Source organism: Schistocerca serialis, chromosome 5 (assembly GCF_023864345.2).
Source record: "Schistocerca serialis cubense isolate TAMUIC-IGC-003099 chromosome 5, iqSchSeri2.2, whole genome shotgun sequence".
NCBI lineage: Eukaryota > Metazoa > Arthropoda > Insecta > Orthoptera > Acrididae > Schistocerca > Schistocerca serialis.
In genome coordinates, this window is record NC_064642.1 from 282,367,551 (window position 1) to 282,384,331 (window position 16,781).

At 42.3% G+C, this 16,781-nt stretch overlaps 1 protein-coding gene across 1 annotated transcript in view; it reads left to right on the plus strand.

Annotated features, from left to right (window-relative positions):
- Window positions 1–16,223, plus strand: part of LOC126481900 (dopamine receptor 2-like) — a 610,866-nt gene extending 594,643 nt beyond the window's left edge. Inside the window, exon 3 of the mRNA XM_050105858.1 lies at window positions 14,604–16,223. Coding sequence (XP_049961815.1) covers window positions 14,604–14,693 — 90 coding nt within the window. The 3' untranslated portion in view covers window positions 14,694–16,223. The remainder of the gene's footprint in view (window positions 1–14,603) is intronic.
- The last annotated feature ends 558 nt before the right edge of the window (window positions 16,224–16,781 follow it).

The following is a 16,781-nucleotide window of genomic DNA, read 5'->3' on the forward strand; positions in this document are numbered from 1 at the left end:
GGGAAAACACGGAAAACCTAAATTAGGATGACCGGAAGCGTAATTGAACCGTCGTCCTCCCGAATGCGAGTCCAGTGTGCTAACCACTGCGCCACCTCGCTCAGTGTTAAGCAGGTAACTAATGTTTCAGTGCAACCATGTAAAGCAGGCAGAATTATGACATGAACACTATGTATGTTAGGAATGATTACTCAGTGGGTCCGTCATCTATAAATGTTTGTGTGAGGATGGTGTTACGGCTCTTGTAAGAAGAAAATGTGTGTGAAATCTTATGAGACTTAACTGCTAAGGTCATCATTCCCTAAGTTCACACACTACTTAACCTAAATTATCCTAAGGACAAACACACACCCATGTCCGAGGGAGGACTCGAACAGTGTAAGAAGAAGAAATTCGACAGTTGCGGAACGGTGACCTGACGAGACTGCGACTTATTGTTTTGCCGTATTGTTGTTGACGTAGTTAGGAATCCCATATCTGGAATTATGGAATCAATGAGTTCAGCATGGCCATTTCATTGCCATTCATTGTCCATGTGACTAGAGCCCGAGAAGAAAGCATATTGTTTCCTCGGGCGGGCAGCATCGTACAACTGCGTCACGCACCTTGAGTCAGGAAATGGACTTGTACACAGCAAGATGGCGTCTGGAGCACTACAGACTGTGAGCACGACGACCCCTGTTGCTGCCCCCTTAACGCGGCAGCAGGAAGGGATGCACCGACAGAGGGGCGCGCAGTGACACAGACGACTCCCCTACCCGCATACAGCAGCTAAATGAGAGGTTCTATGCAAGAAAAAATGTTGCCATCGTCATATGGGCCAAAAACATGGCGCAATGTGAAGCATGTACTGGTTACACTGTCAGTAATTTGAAGAAAAGGCTTTACTTTTCTGACCTGTGAAGGCCTGTAGCTATGCCGCATCTTACAAGTCTCGGTAATGTTCTGTTTCAACAAGATAACGCAAGACCGATTGTTTTCCGTAGGTCTTGATTTATAGGGACTTTCACAAAGTTCTGATGATTTCAAATTTGAATAAAACACAAAAGAATCGTGAAACAAAGTTGAACGTTTTACGACGCAAGGTACAACATTAATTCCAGTTTAATTGTGAAATACTACTTGTACAATCGACGACTATTCGCAGCTACACAACACTCGATGCGTTCCACCCAGTTTTGAACACATCTATCGTAGCTGCTGGAGGAATTCTTGAAATTTCATAGTGAATTCGACCTATCAACAGTTGTAAGATTCTCGACTGCTCGGAGTACACTTACACTTTCAAATATCCCCATAGGTAAAACTCTGGCAAGGTTAAATCAGAGGAGCGAGGCGGCCATTCGACACAACCGCTTTTGGAAAGTAATGGATGAGTGGCATATTGCGACGTCTTGCTGGAACCAAGTTCTCGTAACGATCAACGGTCTGCCTGTAAACTACTACCCCGCTATGTTTGTTAGGAATGTTTACTCAGTGGGTCCGTCATCTATAAATGTTTGTGTGAGGATGGTGTCATGGCTCGTGCAAGAAGAATAAATTCGACACTGGCGAAACCGTGACCTCATGTTCTCGGAACTTGGACGGTTTTCCGAGGGCCAGTTGACTTTCGATTCGATGCAGTGTCAGTCGTGCGGAAGAATCTTACCAAGTTCAATATTTTTCCATGAGAAGATATTGTATATAGCGGCTGAATCTTGAAATGCTTAAAAAGGGCGCGTTTCACGTGCACTACACGTTCGCCGTGGCGAAAACAGCCCTCCGCCGCGAACGACCGCGATGTTGCTTCGACCAGTACGGCATGACTACTGACCTGTAATTGAGACGAAACTTGACACGCCATACTTCTGGTATACGACGCTACCGTTGCAGTATTTTGTTTTTAGCGTTCTTTACTCCAATTTGAAATCGTCAAAATATTGTGAAACACTCTGTATTGTTGACGAACACGTGTAGAAGCTTATGCTTTCAAATGATAGAGCACAGCAATCAGTCGTCCTTTTCTTTCAGGCAAATCTAGATTTCGGCTTGTGGTTAGCCATTATCAATGCACAGCGTCATAGTATCAATGCATCTCCTAGTGCGTCAGTCCCCCTTCGTTCGTGCTTCTGTCCACAGAGTTGACGATTTTTGAAACTATGGGGATGGTGAAACTATTATGATTGTTTATAAACAGTTATAGGGCTGCCATAGCAGTCTTGAACGAACTGTGGCAGAAGCCCGAACAACGTAATAGAACATGCATTAATACTATGAAATAGTGCGTTGACAATTGCTAGGCACTAGCCGAAATCTAGATTTGCCTAATAAAACCCGAAAGAAAAGGACGATTGCTTGCTGTGCTCTGTCACTTGAAAGTCATATCACACTCGTTGAGTGCACTCTAATGAAGGTAACTTAGGTGTTTCTATACGGTTGGATGCTAATAATGTTTGGAGGCTGCTTGGGAACGGACGACCAAGAGCCGGAAGATTACCTGCAAGAACGTTTAGTGATATTTGTACAGAGGACATTGTAGAATATATGGTTCAAATGGCTCTGAGCACTATGCGACTTAACTTCTGAGGTCATCATTCGCCTAGAACTTAGAGGTAATTAAACCTAACTAACCTAAGGACAGCACACACATCCATGCCCGAGGCAGGATTCGAACCTGCGACCGTAGAATATATGGTTTGGGTCTTCTTCCTCTCTGTACACACATAGAGGGGTGGCGGTTAGTTGAGCCGACAGGTGTGTTTATTGAATATACAATAATAAAATTTCAACCTTGCTATGATCGTCGTTTATCTCCTTGATCTTTGTACCTTACTATACCACGGTACTCTTGGAATCGAGGGCTGAACCAGTTGGCGGTGACTGTCTTTAATTTTACCATTCATCTCGCCAGTCCGAGGACAACCGCTCTCCGACCATGTGTGTCAAGTCTGCGACAGAGAGTTAATCATATTTAATAGCTCCTGCAAAGATGCCTGCTTTGCCAAAACATCTACTTGTTCATTTCCAGGTATCCCAAAGTCACGCTTCATCCATACGTCACGTAGTTGGGGCAGTACCTCCACACCCGAAACACGGTGTTGACAATTTTTGCAACTATGGGGATGGTGAAACTATTATGATTGTTTTAAAACAGTTATAGGGCTGCCGTAATGTCAGAGACGGCGACTATTGTGTCTACTGTAGACGTCTGAGCGAATAACAGGGCTTCCAAAATGGCAATCAACTCGGCTGCCATAGTAGTGGAGTGCGGATCCAGCTTGTGTAGGCCTTGTTTGCTTCGTGACACCCAATAAGCACTACCAGAGCCTTCACTAGACTTCAGCATCTGTATATACCACGCACGCATCGTGAGCTCTACAAAGTTGGCACAGCAGCCGACAATTCATCGCTCTACTTACAACCAAGAAATTAAAGAAGTTTCAATCACGTTTTCTACTAAAGTCACTGAATATAATTTTCTCAAAATATTATCATCGTGTTACGTAATCCGTTCATTATAAGAGTAAATTAAGTTCGTCTTATGGTAACGAACAGGCTAGCTGTGACTAGCTGCAAGGTGAAAAATGTCTAGAGCAAAGCATCAACATGTCGCCGTCCTCTCATGTCGGAAGATATGGATGCAGGCGAGCTGATGCGGTAGTGAGGGTAGTGGCGGCGGCGTATGCACTTCAGGCTTCTATGCCTGGGATACGCTGCTGCACTTCAGTCAACTTCTGATCCCAAAAAATATGCTAGTCGACAACCACGAGGCAAATACCACGTATTTTGACACAGACCGCTGACAACGTCTTTTGTAGAATGCGTTTCACATCCTGACACTGTTACAACCATCGCAAATCAGTCCTCATTGCCTCTGTAAACCTTCACGAAGAAGAAGTAGAAACTGGTCAAAATTTTACCTACTTTCTAACAGCTGCCGTCACTGTGAGCAAATTATCAACTTTTCTATGAATGACAGTCTGAAATCTGATTTCGGATTTCATTTCTCAAGTACCTCAGGTACCTGTTTGTTCTGGTTTCCTCAGAATTTTGATTCAGGGTCAGTCTGCAATTGAAATAAGAAGCAACTCGAAACAGAGTTAATAACTTCAAAACGAAAGCACCCATGGGTTGGTCCGAGATAAAGGGTGCCGATTCTGTAATTAAATGGACAGATTATCTATTATTAAATGACTAGCATTTGATCCAGCTTCGGCAACTGTAGTTCTATAGATCGAAATAATCTCAAGCAGTTGCAGAAGCGAAGTTTTATTTCATTAACCGATTTCAGGCACTTATTGCCTTTCTACAGAAGATTGTAAGTATCGTATTATTTGCTATTGTCAACAATAAGACGCATTTTACTGTGGTCCTCATTGGTGATACATTCCGTATTAAAATGAATGTGGTTGGATATCTTCAGAGTCTCCAGTTTGTTTTCCTTGGGTAGGTACATGATTCTTTGTGTCTGGCTTGACGTTAAGTTTAGTATTTTATCCATGTTCAAAGCTGAAGCTGTATTTATCGAGATGATCAGCTTCCAGTAGCGTAAAAGGAATTTCATTTCCTTAACCTCAAGAAGGGTACTAAGTGCCTGAAACCTCGCTGATTTTTTCAGTATATTAATTGTCTGTCTTGTTGTTGGAAGACTCGCACGGGTGAACATATACGTGTCTGATACATGGTGACTGAGGGGTCTGTAGATGTGCTACACAGTGCGTTCTCGATGGATTTGTTTGAAAATTTTCGCTATTACTGTCATTTTAGTAAGTTTTCAAATCGTTACCATTGAGTATAATTTTGTCAAAATACTGTCAGTAGCATTTCTTCAGCTTATTTTTCATCGCTTTCTTCAAAACGTGGCGTTATTTAACGCCACATGGCCCCATAATTGGATAAACACTTACTTTCACAGCTGACATAATTTTCTCAAATTTCTGAAAAAATTAAATACATTTTTCGTACGAAATTGATAGTTTTATTATGTTTCATATCCTTTGTGAGTGATTAATTGGTTTGTAGAGTTTGAAACAAACCAACTTCCCCAAATATTAATTACGAAAATAGCTAAAATTATCTCACATTTTTGAGTAAATTAAGCAGACCAATCACATTTAGGTTATTAACTGAACACCATTTTTTAAAAGAAGTATACATTTATCTTTCGTAAGTAATAGTTTTTAAATAAATGCAACTAGAGAATAAATAACGTACTCGCATCTACAATATAATCTTCAAGTTTAATACAATTTGAAATAAAAATTACTTGAGGCACGGCAGGAACTGCACATACCAGCATTTAAAATTACGTCACTCACAGTAAAATTCCCTTGTAGTCTCGCTCTTCCTAACAAAAACGAAGTGTAAAATTTTTCAAGAATAATGTTACTGTCATCCAAGTAACATAACTCTGTAGTAAAAGGTACACAGTATTCTTTCTTACGTGATCTTTGGCCATTTTCATAAAAACAAGTGAGGAATGAGTTACTTTTCGTACAGTAATATTTATAATGATAACCTTGAGCACAGTTTTTCATTATCATTGTGATTAATGTCTTTCATTCCACTGCGAATATTTTTAAATTTTAATCTTCTCGTCGAAAGCATGTGAGTAATTCATCAATTTTAAGGACCTGAAGTCTCAGTTGTTATATTTAAACCATATTAACAGCCAGCATACAACCATTTTCTGTCCTACGTGTAGTTCAACAACGGCCGCCCAGAGTGGCCGAGTGGTTCTAGGCGCTACAGTCTGGAACCGCGCGACCGCTGCGGTCGCAGGTTCGAATCCTGCCCCTGGCATGGATGTGTGTGACGTCCTTAGGTTAGTTAGGTTTAAGTAGTTCTAAGTTCTGATGACCACAGCAGTTAAGTCCCATAGTGCTCAGAGTCATTTGAACAGTTCAACAACGCTTATCTAGAGGGAATGCTCTCATCACAGTGTTGCGCAACTTAGCTCTTGAGGTTAAAATACTGATAAGTCTACAAACGTAACTGCGGCGTTCATCAAATTAAATAGAATTAAAAGATATTGTTCTATGTGTCTTCGACTTACATTGAAAAGTATGATGTGTAGTGACAGCTATGGAGGTGGAGGAGACATTCTTCTAGCCGTTAAGATGGCGGTGGCTCTCTCAGCCTGGTCGTTGTGTATCCTATCAGTTGGCAAGGGCAAAGGGAGGCTGGCGTGGTTAGAACGTGGCTGAAGCAAGACAGACGACGAGCATGTAAACTCTTTATTATTAGTGGCTTTTAGCAAGCAATTCGACCCATTTCTTTTTCGGATAGTTTCGGTTCAGAAAATGCAGAATTTGCTGTGGGGCATCGCAGAAAATACCGATTTCAGCCCCTATACTTTCATGAAATTGTGACAGGTGGCGTCGCTATATGTCAAAATGGTGTCTGTAAAGGAGGTGTGTTACACGCAGAGATCTATCATTGAGTATCTTTCGGCGGAAAACCACAGCATCACATTTGTTTATAGGCGCTTGCAGAATGCATACCGAGACCTGGGAGTGAACCCACGGTCAGTCATTGGGCGAGGCACCTGTCACCATCGCAGCAAGGCTGCGCAAATCTGTCCCATCTGCGTGCCGGCCGGCCGCACCCAACTGCGACTCCTTAAAGCTTGGAACGTGCGGACTCCCTCATTTGAGGTGATCGACGGATCACAATGAAACGCCTCGCTGCAGAGCTGGACGGCTCTGTTGCTAGTGCTGACATTCTCGCCGCCTAAGAGAATACCATAAAGAGCAAAATGTAGTATCATTTTTGCGTAATTGCTTGCGCGTTACGGGGCTGATAGTGACAATTTACTGTCGAACATCGTCACAGGCGATGAAATATGGGTTCATCGGTTCGAACTGGAAATAAAGTGGCAAACCACGGAGTGGCGCTACGCAGACTCTCCTTCTAAGAAAAAGTTCAAAGCCGCACATTCAGCCGATGAAGTCATGGCGACGGTCTTCTAGGACTCTGACGGGGTTATGCTGTTTGATGTCCTCAGTGATGGTGCAGACGGTCAACTCTGAAATGAATTACGCTATCCTAAAGCAATTGAAGAAGAAACATCTGTGTATTTGTTGCCAAAAATTGCAAACAAACTTCTCCCTCTCCTTGGCAATGCAAGGCCTCACACAAGCCTCCTCGCCGGAGAGTAGCTAACAAAACTTCACTGGACTGCTCTTCCTCATCCACCCTGCAGCCCCGATCTCGCACATTCCGACTTCCGTCTGTTTGGTCCAATGAAGCATAAGATAATAAGATGGAAGACTTGAAGAAATTGGCTATTTAAACCAAATTATAACAGAAGGGGAAAACAAGCCGCGGCCAACGCTACTCACCAACGGCTCCAGGTGCCTCCAATCAGTCAATTCAACTGCCTCCCCAAACCACCCAGCAGACAGACATAAATCCGAGCGCACCCGTCCACTGTTCCGCCACCTCGCGGGACGAGCTGGTCTCGTTCCTAGGCAACGCCAAAAGACATGGACAGCAGGGCCGCAGCTATCTGTATTCTATATGTACAACAGGAAACATTCGTGCTCACGGCTCAAGTCCCTTTACCCTATTCCCTAAACAAAACGTCTCTATTACGTTCATTTGTAGGCCTCTTGGATATATGCATCACAGAAACAGACATACCTATAATTTACAGACTAACTAAATTCACTCTACAGGCTTTCAAGAGCTGTAATGGGAACCAAGACGGTTAAGTTTAGCGTAGGAACTCATGGCCAGAAACGTACCATATCGCCATTACACGTGAGGTACCACAACACACTTGTATGTGTATTGGGTCTTATGGGCGCTCAACGTCGAGGTCAAGGTCATCAGCGTCACCACACACCACACACGTTGGTCTATGTACTCCTGCTGCTTGTCGTCTGGGTCCAGTTACAAGTACGGCTCCATGTGATGACCACCGGCATCAACACAGATACAGTACCTCGCAAAATCTCCCGGTACACACGATCACCACCCCTAGTGTTTCAGCACCCCCTGCAGCAACAACGCACGCCGGAGGGGTCTCCTAAATCAAGCTTTTCATGCGACGATACAGAATGCAGTCTGTCGGGTGCAAGCCGGAAGAATATACGCGATGCACTAGTCAGTGGTTCCGAAAACCCGGTAAATTTGAACATGTGTTTTGTTATTTTGCATATAGCGGGAAAATGGTACGTTTCCCATGAGTTTCTATGCTAAACTTGCTAAGTTTAATCGTGCAGGTCCCCACTGCAAATCCTCAACATCTTTAGAGGAATTTAGTTACACCCTATACATGCACAGCTGATTCCAGTAACTAAAACACAAAACACGGGAAAAAAACATATAAATGTTAAACTCCACTTGGTACAGAGATACCATATACACTAAATTATTATTTCTTTATTTACTTTAAACTGTGTCTACAATTGCCTACGATCTACACTGACAAACTTCCCTGCCACCCATGGCCTTCCTCGTCCCAAGCATGTACTTTTCCTGCATTGCCTGAAGAAACGCCGTTTGCTCCCGCACACCCAACATACCACGATGTGACACAGCGCAGGGGCCACATGATCAAGTAGATTTTATGTTATGTGTAGGCAACTGGTGTCACTGGCTCATCTCTTGGGTCCCTCCCACGTACCAGAACAATGAGAAACAGAATAGTGCGAGGAGCACCAATCCGGGAAAAATATTTATCAAGGCCCCACTAGTGGTTGTAAAACGCACTTTCTGCCACTCTGTTATGTTGCCGATGACTATATCCGCCGTATTCTTATATCCGGAGAAAATAGAAGTCCGCAAGGAAACATACGACGTAAAACGAAATGACACTTGAAACTACTCCATTAATAAGACGTCTGTCAAAAGATGAAATCAGAGACATTTAACAGAATGTGAGCATATTCAGAGTGTTTCACAAGACGTAGATCACGGTAACCCAGATATTCGTTGCAGACGTTTCAATGTCTATTACTTGCAGTCGAGCGCTGCTTTCAGAGAAAGAATCCCGCGGCAGTATAGCAGGGCGAAATGACGTAATCGGCAGGGTATATCGGAGCGAAACGACCCAGAACAAAGGCGATGACACAGCAGTGGTTTAGCGTAATTCGTGATGATCAGTTTGAGTGGTTATCAAAAGTGAAATGACTTCGACTTGTCCTGCAGCCGGCTACATTGCGTTTTTCGAAGTTTCGCAAGTCGCCTACCATGCAAGCAGTGGTTATGTTGGTGTAGTGGCGGAACCGCTTAACCTGTGATGATGGTCTCTGCCGTTTCCACCGATGACAAGTATACACGGTCCACTAACATCAATATGACCACTGCCTCCCTTCGACGTCAACGTGTAATGACCGCTCATAGCAGGCAGGTGACAGCAGTAATAGTGAAGGATATATACAGCGTTGTCATGGGGACGCGGAAAAAAGTGCAGTCATTGTCGTACTGCGGAAACGGAGCAATTTATCTGACATCCGAAAGAGAATGACCATTGGCATTGGTATTTCCGAAAGGGCTAAATTTGTAAACAGTTCGCGTTGACGTCATTGTTAAAGCAGATCGTGCGTGGAAAAATGGCTCTATCTAAAACCGGCACTGAGGCAACGAGGCAACTGTGGTTAAGCACGGGACTTATATAGCGAGGATGAACGACGGTTGCGGAAAGTACACGGGCGTATAGACGGGCAACTGATGAGCAACTGACACCCAGATGAACCTAGGAGCTGCCAACAGCATCTTCCTAACAACCGTTCAGCTAACGTTGGCTTGTAAGGGCTCAACAGCCGGAGCCACATTCATGCACTCATGCTGACTGCTGTCCATTGGCAACGTAAGCTGGAATTTGCACACCAGTACCACGGCTGGATGTCCACTGAGTGGCGACAGGTGACCCTTTCAGGAAAATCACCTCTCATGGCCCATCGGATATGTGGCCGTTGGCATGTACAGCGTGAAACGTCTGAAATCAAATACCTAGTTGTCTTGTGGTGTGGAGAATGTTTCAGTGGTACTCCCTGCGTAGTTTTTCTGTAAGGTACAGTGGATCAACACAACTGCGCGTCTATTTTTGGTGACTATGCCAACCCCTACATGCAGTTAGTTTTTCCTCACCACGATGGTATCTACCAACAAGAGAACGCAGTATGTTACAGTGTATGTACGTGATTCGAAGAAGAGTTTACCCTTCTTCTTTGACCACCAGATTCCAAGGATTTAAACTCAGTCGACAATCTCTCGTGCCAAGGATCCTCAAACGAGAGACCTAGCAAATCTGGCCCGGGCCCTGTAATCGTTATGGTTCCACATCCCTTTCTGCACCTTCCAGAGCCAAACTGAATCCTTTCGAACGTCTCGCAGAAGTCCCCGCAGCAAAAAGTGATTATACAGTCTTTTGATTTGTGGCCACATTAATTTGTCTGAACAGTGTATAAGACCGCTGTTTCCCAAAGACGACAGATACGATCGGTACACTCATCGCCCTCCTGCATGTGATTTACGTGGCCTGAGGCGGGTACTGATACTGGTGTCACTGGTGGGATTGCTGCGGACTCCTGATTTCCACTAATGGAAGTACTGTACCAGCTTGTAGAAGGGATGGTGACCGACCTCACTACGTTTGTCATTTCTGTGAATAACTGGTACAGTTCTGATGCTGACGTCCTGCATTTTGTGCCTGTTCGTGCTGGTGGTGGTTGCCGTACTGTTGCTAGCAGTGATGAGTCATCAAACGTGACAACACTTCCGAGGTGCATAGTTGGTATGTCGCTGCACCATTGCCGCGGGCCTCTGTTGATACAGCGAATATTCCTGTGTTTTGGAGCTTGTTGATAAAACGTGATGATATGGTTGACTTCCATAACTCTAAGCATGGACTGGATCTTATTCTTTGACGTGATGGTTGGTTACCGTCCGACTGTAGAAGGAGCAGCGCTGTCCCTGGTTGTCTACCATGAGGCAGTTTTGCAGGAATCTATGGACCTTGAGTAAGGAATGAAAAAAGGCACCTGGTAGAATTTCGCACATACCAAAATTTAATCATAGCTAGTACTGGGTTTAAGAATAATGAAAGACGGTTGTACTCGTAGAAGTGAGCTGGAGACACCAGAGGGTTTCAGACGATTGTATAATCAAATAAAACACATCAAATGAATTTCCAGTCGCGAACAAGGACTACCATCAGCTGTAGGATGGAATGACGGCAATGACATTTTGCGCCGGACCGGGTGTGCTGGCCGCAGTGAGCATACATGTACAAAGGAACTTTGCATCGTAATCGGAATAACACAGACACTGCAATATCGTGATTGTATGATGGTATGACACGGATTTTGGTATCAGATACGAAGGACAGAGGTGGACTCCGGTAACTATTTGTTGATTATGAACTGTAGATCAAAAACGAAGAAATTGCGAAAAAGTATAATTGTAAGGAGGTGCGCCCAAGATAAGTTGAAAATAGCAGAGGTTGTTGAAAATTTCGGAGGGACCATTAGGCAACCATTGCCTACAACAAGTGAACGGAATACAGTGGAAGACGCATGGGTAGTTTTGAGAGATGATACACTGAAGGCAGCAGAGACTGAAATTATAACTGATGAAAGGAGAAAATACGAGAAATGCAGTGAATGAAGCAGGCAAAAAAGGATACAAACGTCTAAAAGATGAGACTGACAGGAACTGTAAGTTGGTTAAGCAGGAAAGCTAGAGGACAAATGTAAGGATATAGAAGAAAACATCACAAGAGGTAAGATAGATACCACCTACAGGAAAATTAAATAGGCCTTTGGAGAAAAAGATAAGAAATTGTACGAATGTTAAGAGCTCAAATGGAAACCCTGCGCTAAGTAAAGAAGGGAAAGTTGAAAGGTGGAAGTAGTAGACGTAGGAGCTACACAAGAGAAATAAAAGCAATATTATCGAAAAGAACGTATATGAAGATAACATGGTGGCTAAGATACTACGAGACGAAGTTGAAAGAGTGCTGAAAGAGCTAAGCAGAGAAAAGGCCAATAAGGCACACGATATTCCGTTTGAGGTATTGATATCATTGGGAGAACTTGCCATAACAGAACTATTCCACGTGGTATGCAAGATGTCAGAGACAGGCTAAATGTCTTCAGATTTGAAGAAGAATGTAATAGTTCCAATTCCAAATAAAGCAGGCCCTGAAAGGTACGAATATTAGCGAAGTATGAGTTAAATAAGTCGTGGTTGTTAGTTTAATAAGTTGTGATTGCAAAATAGTAGCACCAATTATTTAGAGGTAAACGGAAAAATTTTTTAAATCCGACTTCGAGTAAGGCCAGTTTGGATTCTGGAGAAATGAAGGAACACAAGAGGCAGTAGTGACCCTACGACTTCGCTTAGAAAATGGATTAAGGAAAGCTTAACCCAGGTTTGTAGCATTTGTAGATTTAGAGAAAGTTTTTCACTATGTTGACTGGAATACACTCTCTGAAACTCTGACGGCAGTAGGGGCAAAACGCAGGAAGCGGAAGGTTATCTACAGCTTTTTCAGAAAGTAGATGGCATTTTTAAGAGTCGAAGGGCATGAAAGGAAAGTAGTGAGACAGGGTTGTGTAGCCTATCCCTGATTTTATTTAGTCTGCATATTGAGCAAGCTGTAAACGACATGAAAGAAAAATTTGAAAAAGGAATAAAACTTCAGGGAGAAGAAATCAAAACTTTGATGTGTGCCGATCATATCATAATTCTGTCAGAAACAGCCAAGGACATGAATGAGCAATTAAATTGAATGGCCAGTCTCTTAAAAGCAAGATATAAGATGAACATCACCAAAAATAAAACAAGGATAATGGAATGCTGTCGAATTAAATCAGCCAGTGCTGAGGGAATTAGACTAGGACCGAGACATTAAAACTAGTTGATGAGCTGGGTTATTTGGCCATTAAAATAACTGATGGCAGAAACAGAGGATATAAAATATACAGTGGCAATGGTAAGAAAAGCATTTCCATAGGAGAGAAATTTATTAACACGAATATAGATTTAAGTGTTACGAAGTCTTTTCTGGATGTGTTTGTCTGAAGTGTAGCTGTGTATGGAAGTGAAATGTGAACGATTAAGAGCTGAGACAAGAAGATACTAGAAGCTTTTGAAAAATGGGGATATTGAATCATGCTGGAGATTGAAAGGGTACATCACGTAACCAAGGGAGAGGTACTGAACAGAACTAGGGAGAAAAGAAATTCAAGGCACAACGTGACTAGAGGAAGGGATCGCAGATAGGACACAATCTGAAACGCCAGAGGATCACCAGTTTAGTAAGGGAGGAAAGTGAGGGAGGTAAAAATTGTAGAGGGAGACCAGGAGATCAATGCAGTAAGCATGTTCGAAAGTATGTATTTTGCAGAATTATTCAGAGTTTAAGAGGTTTGCACAAGATGGAAAAGAGTGGAGAGTGGCAATGAAAACAGTCTTCAATCTCCAAACACAACAGAGAAAACATTTCGTCATGTCAACAAAACTAACAACACGACAGTTCATACTTCGGTACTAGTATTATAAAAGTGAAATTGTGTTTACCTGTTCTCTTTTCAAAAGTAAACAGCTGAACCGACTCTGTTGAACTTTGGTGTGAAGATTGCATGGATACTGAGGAAGAACTCGGGCCACTTTACAAAGTTTGTTCTTTCTGACATTTATTGATTTGAATAAGACAAACTAATTAGGGATCATATTTACCCTTTGACAAAAGCTATATATTCTCTGACTGTTACTTACATCTTTTGCGTAAATGCTTTTATTAGCTGATAAATTGTACATAATACGAGTCAACGTAATGAATGCAGTCTTGTAGAATCTTCAGAGTACGTAATCCACGCTTTATATTATATTATAAATGCGAAAGTAACTCTGTAACGTTTTCATGAATAAACTACTGAAATTTGTTACGGAGATAGTTTGAACCCTGAGGAAGAACATAGGCTACTTCAGAAAGTAAGAAAAAGAATTCGACCCCTAACAAGATAAAGCTTGGAATGGAACATTTTTTAACGTGGCTTATTTTCACTAGTGTAAATTTGTTGCTTAATATACACGTTTCATAATGTATAGCTACTTCAGTAAAATGATGTATAGATGCGAGATCCTGTTCACTATCCACCATAAGTGCCACTCGGTACCGACACTGTATATTCCACGTTATGTGTTTGGGCAGGTGACTGAGGAGAGGATACACATAGCAAGCTCCCCCACCCCTCACCCCCCCCCCCCCACACCCCCGTACAGTAGACTCTACGAAAACTACTGGCATGCAAACGCAGCTGCAGATAACAGCTAGTATACCATAAACACTCAGCTTAGGAACTGAATACTTCCACTTAAGGTACCTCACACGTAAGCTGTCGAAATGGTGTCAGCTGAAAAGGGTAATACATTGTCATCAGTCACATGCCAAAGAAAGCATTTTGTACCACAGAAAACATGTACAATGCTCTGTCTCTAATCATCTTGTCATCGAAACACCGTGCGGTCAGGAGTGTCTTCGTATATATGTACGAGTGGTGCTTTACATTATCTTGAGGGGTTGCTGATATGGCTGAAATGCACAGTGATGGAGCCTCGTTGAATGTGCTTTCACGCAGGGCCGACACGTGTGGACCCCTCTGTTGCAGTTCCTGGGCAACACGGCGGTCATGCTGGCGCACTCAAGCGTCGGCTATTCCTCCGTGGGCCGCCACCAGCACCAGCTCTACCGGATATGACGTCACGACGCGGCCGGCGGCGAACTGCGGCGCAGGCCCAGCCTCTCGTAGCGCGGTCGCCGCCGGGCCACCCCGCGCCTTGCTGCGTCACTTCCTGTCTCCACGTGTCTGCCCGCCTCGACGCTCCGAGAGCGGCTGCCGTGGATTCGCACCTGGTTTCAACTAAGCTCTTTATGTGATGTATATTTTGTGTTGTTGTTGAGGGGAAATTATACGCTCAGAAACGTAGTTCTTTTTCCTAATTACGCTCTCTGACTGAGAGAAGAGAATTCGCATTCATAAATTCGTCAGGTTTGGACTCAAAGAAAAAAAACTCATTAACACCCTTTTTTTCTACATGTTGAAATCACTGATTCATTCGTTACAGACTTTCCTACAGCGTAAATTCGTTTTTTACTGGGAGATGTGGTAGCAAATTAAAACGTGCGCTTGTAAAGAAACTGCTCTTTTATTTTACGAAATCAACGCGACTATAAAATTTAGAAAAATGGATGTATCGAGTTCGGAAAACGATTTTCCAGATATTATAAAATTTTCTTCTCATTGCCTGTTGTATTACCGGTGTCTGACAAGTAAAAGACCTTTGTTTTTACTATCAGCTAAACAATGTAGTTTATTTTGAGTGGATCCCATTAGTAATAGAAAGTTCATATACTTGAATTTACTCTCCCTCTGATCATCGTTGTGTTGATGATATGTGTCTTGGAATGAAAGGGGTAATTTGAAACACGACGTCCTCGTTCGTCAGGTAACCCACCATCAACTGTTGCCAAATACCATGGTAAATTCTGCCGAGACCTAATGCATCCCATTCTGGGGTACATCAATTCTTCTTCGCTAGAAGAATATTGCATTAACCTTCATTTTCTTAGTTTCCTGTCTATCTTTTTTACTTTTCAGTAAGTTCGTTCTGCGCTCAAAACCGTCGCATCACTTTCGCATTGCATTTATTGCCCGTCCAAAATCCCAAACATTAAATTGTCAAAGAAGTGTAATACGAAAAAACGACAAAAGAGAACTGAGTATCTCAGATAAAAGGAAATTTACTTGGCGTCTATCAAAGAAACATTTTGTGTCTATACCTCAGAAAACATTTCATTACCTAAAGAGCAGCTTATTATGAGGATCTCTGACGTAGTTCGTGAAGTAACGTAGTTTCTGGGAAGAAAAGCATTCATAATATTTCTGTGTATATACTACAACAATTTAAATGTCATTTACGTTAAAAACATTGGAGAAGCTTAAAGACATTGAGGTGAGAAGATATTGTAACAGGGATTACCAATATTATCGATGCGCACAAAAAATTAATTGGAAATAATGGGATGTGGAGTAACTGTGGAATGTCTACAGTTTATCCATCGGCCTTTGGAAATGCATGTAAATTTATAGACCTTACCTTGCCATACAAGTCTTTGTAGTTATAACACGTTAAATAATGGAATTCGCTGGAGCATTTTTTGTAAACATGCAATGTTCTACTAATTTTATGTTAAAACTGAAACGGCTCTATAACCACTTGTTCATAAATACTGCAATTTTTGTATTTTCAAATGTTTTATATCACGTTTCAAGAGTTACCAGAGTTATTGATGTTCGACATTTTGTTGAATAAAAGTCTGTTGCTGGATATAATTTAATTCTTCTTTTGCATATTATCACTCATATGACAATAATGTTTTCCTGTACCATGAAACTAAGTATTTTTACTACCCTCGATGAATTTATCTTTAAACTAGTTCTCACTAGCAAATGAGGCCACGGGGACAGTAAAGAACAACACTGCAGCGAATGAGATAGAGAAGTCAAGAATTTGGAACACAAAAATAGGAACACAAAAAGGTAAAAGTAATGTCATATACATCGAACGTAAATGTGCCAACGTATGACATGTGTGTGGAATAACGTTATTTAAGGCAGCAGAAAAGATGATTACTCGAATAGGTGATAGCTGACTAACAGTGTGATCATATCAATTTGAAAGAAAGAGGGGTTCCATTCCCATGTCAGAGTCTGGTGGAACAACGTATAAAATAAAAATTAGTGGATGGTATGGGAAGTAGCAAATTTTCAACACATATGAAACGG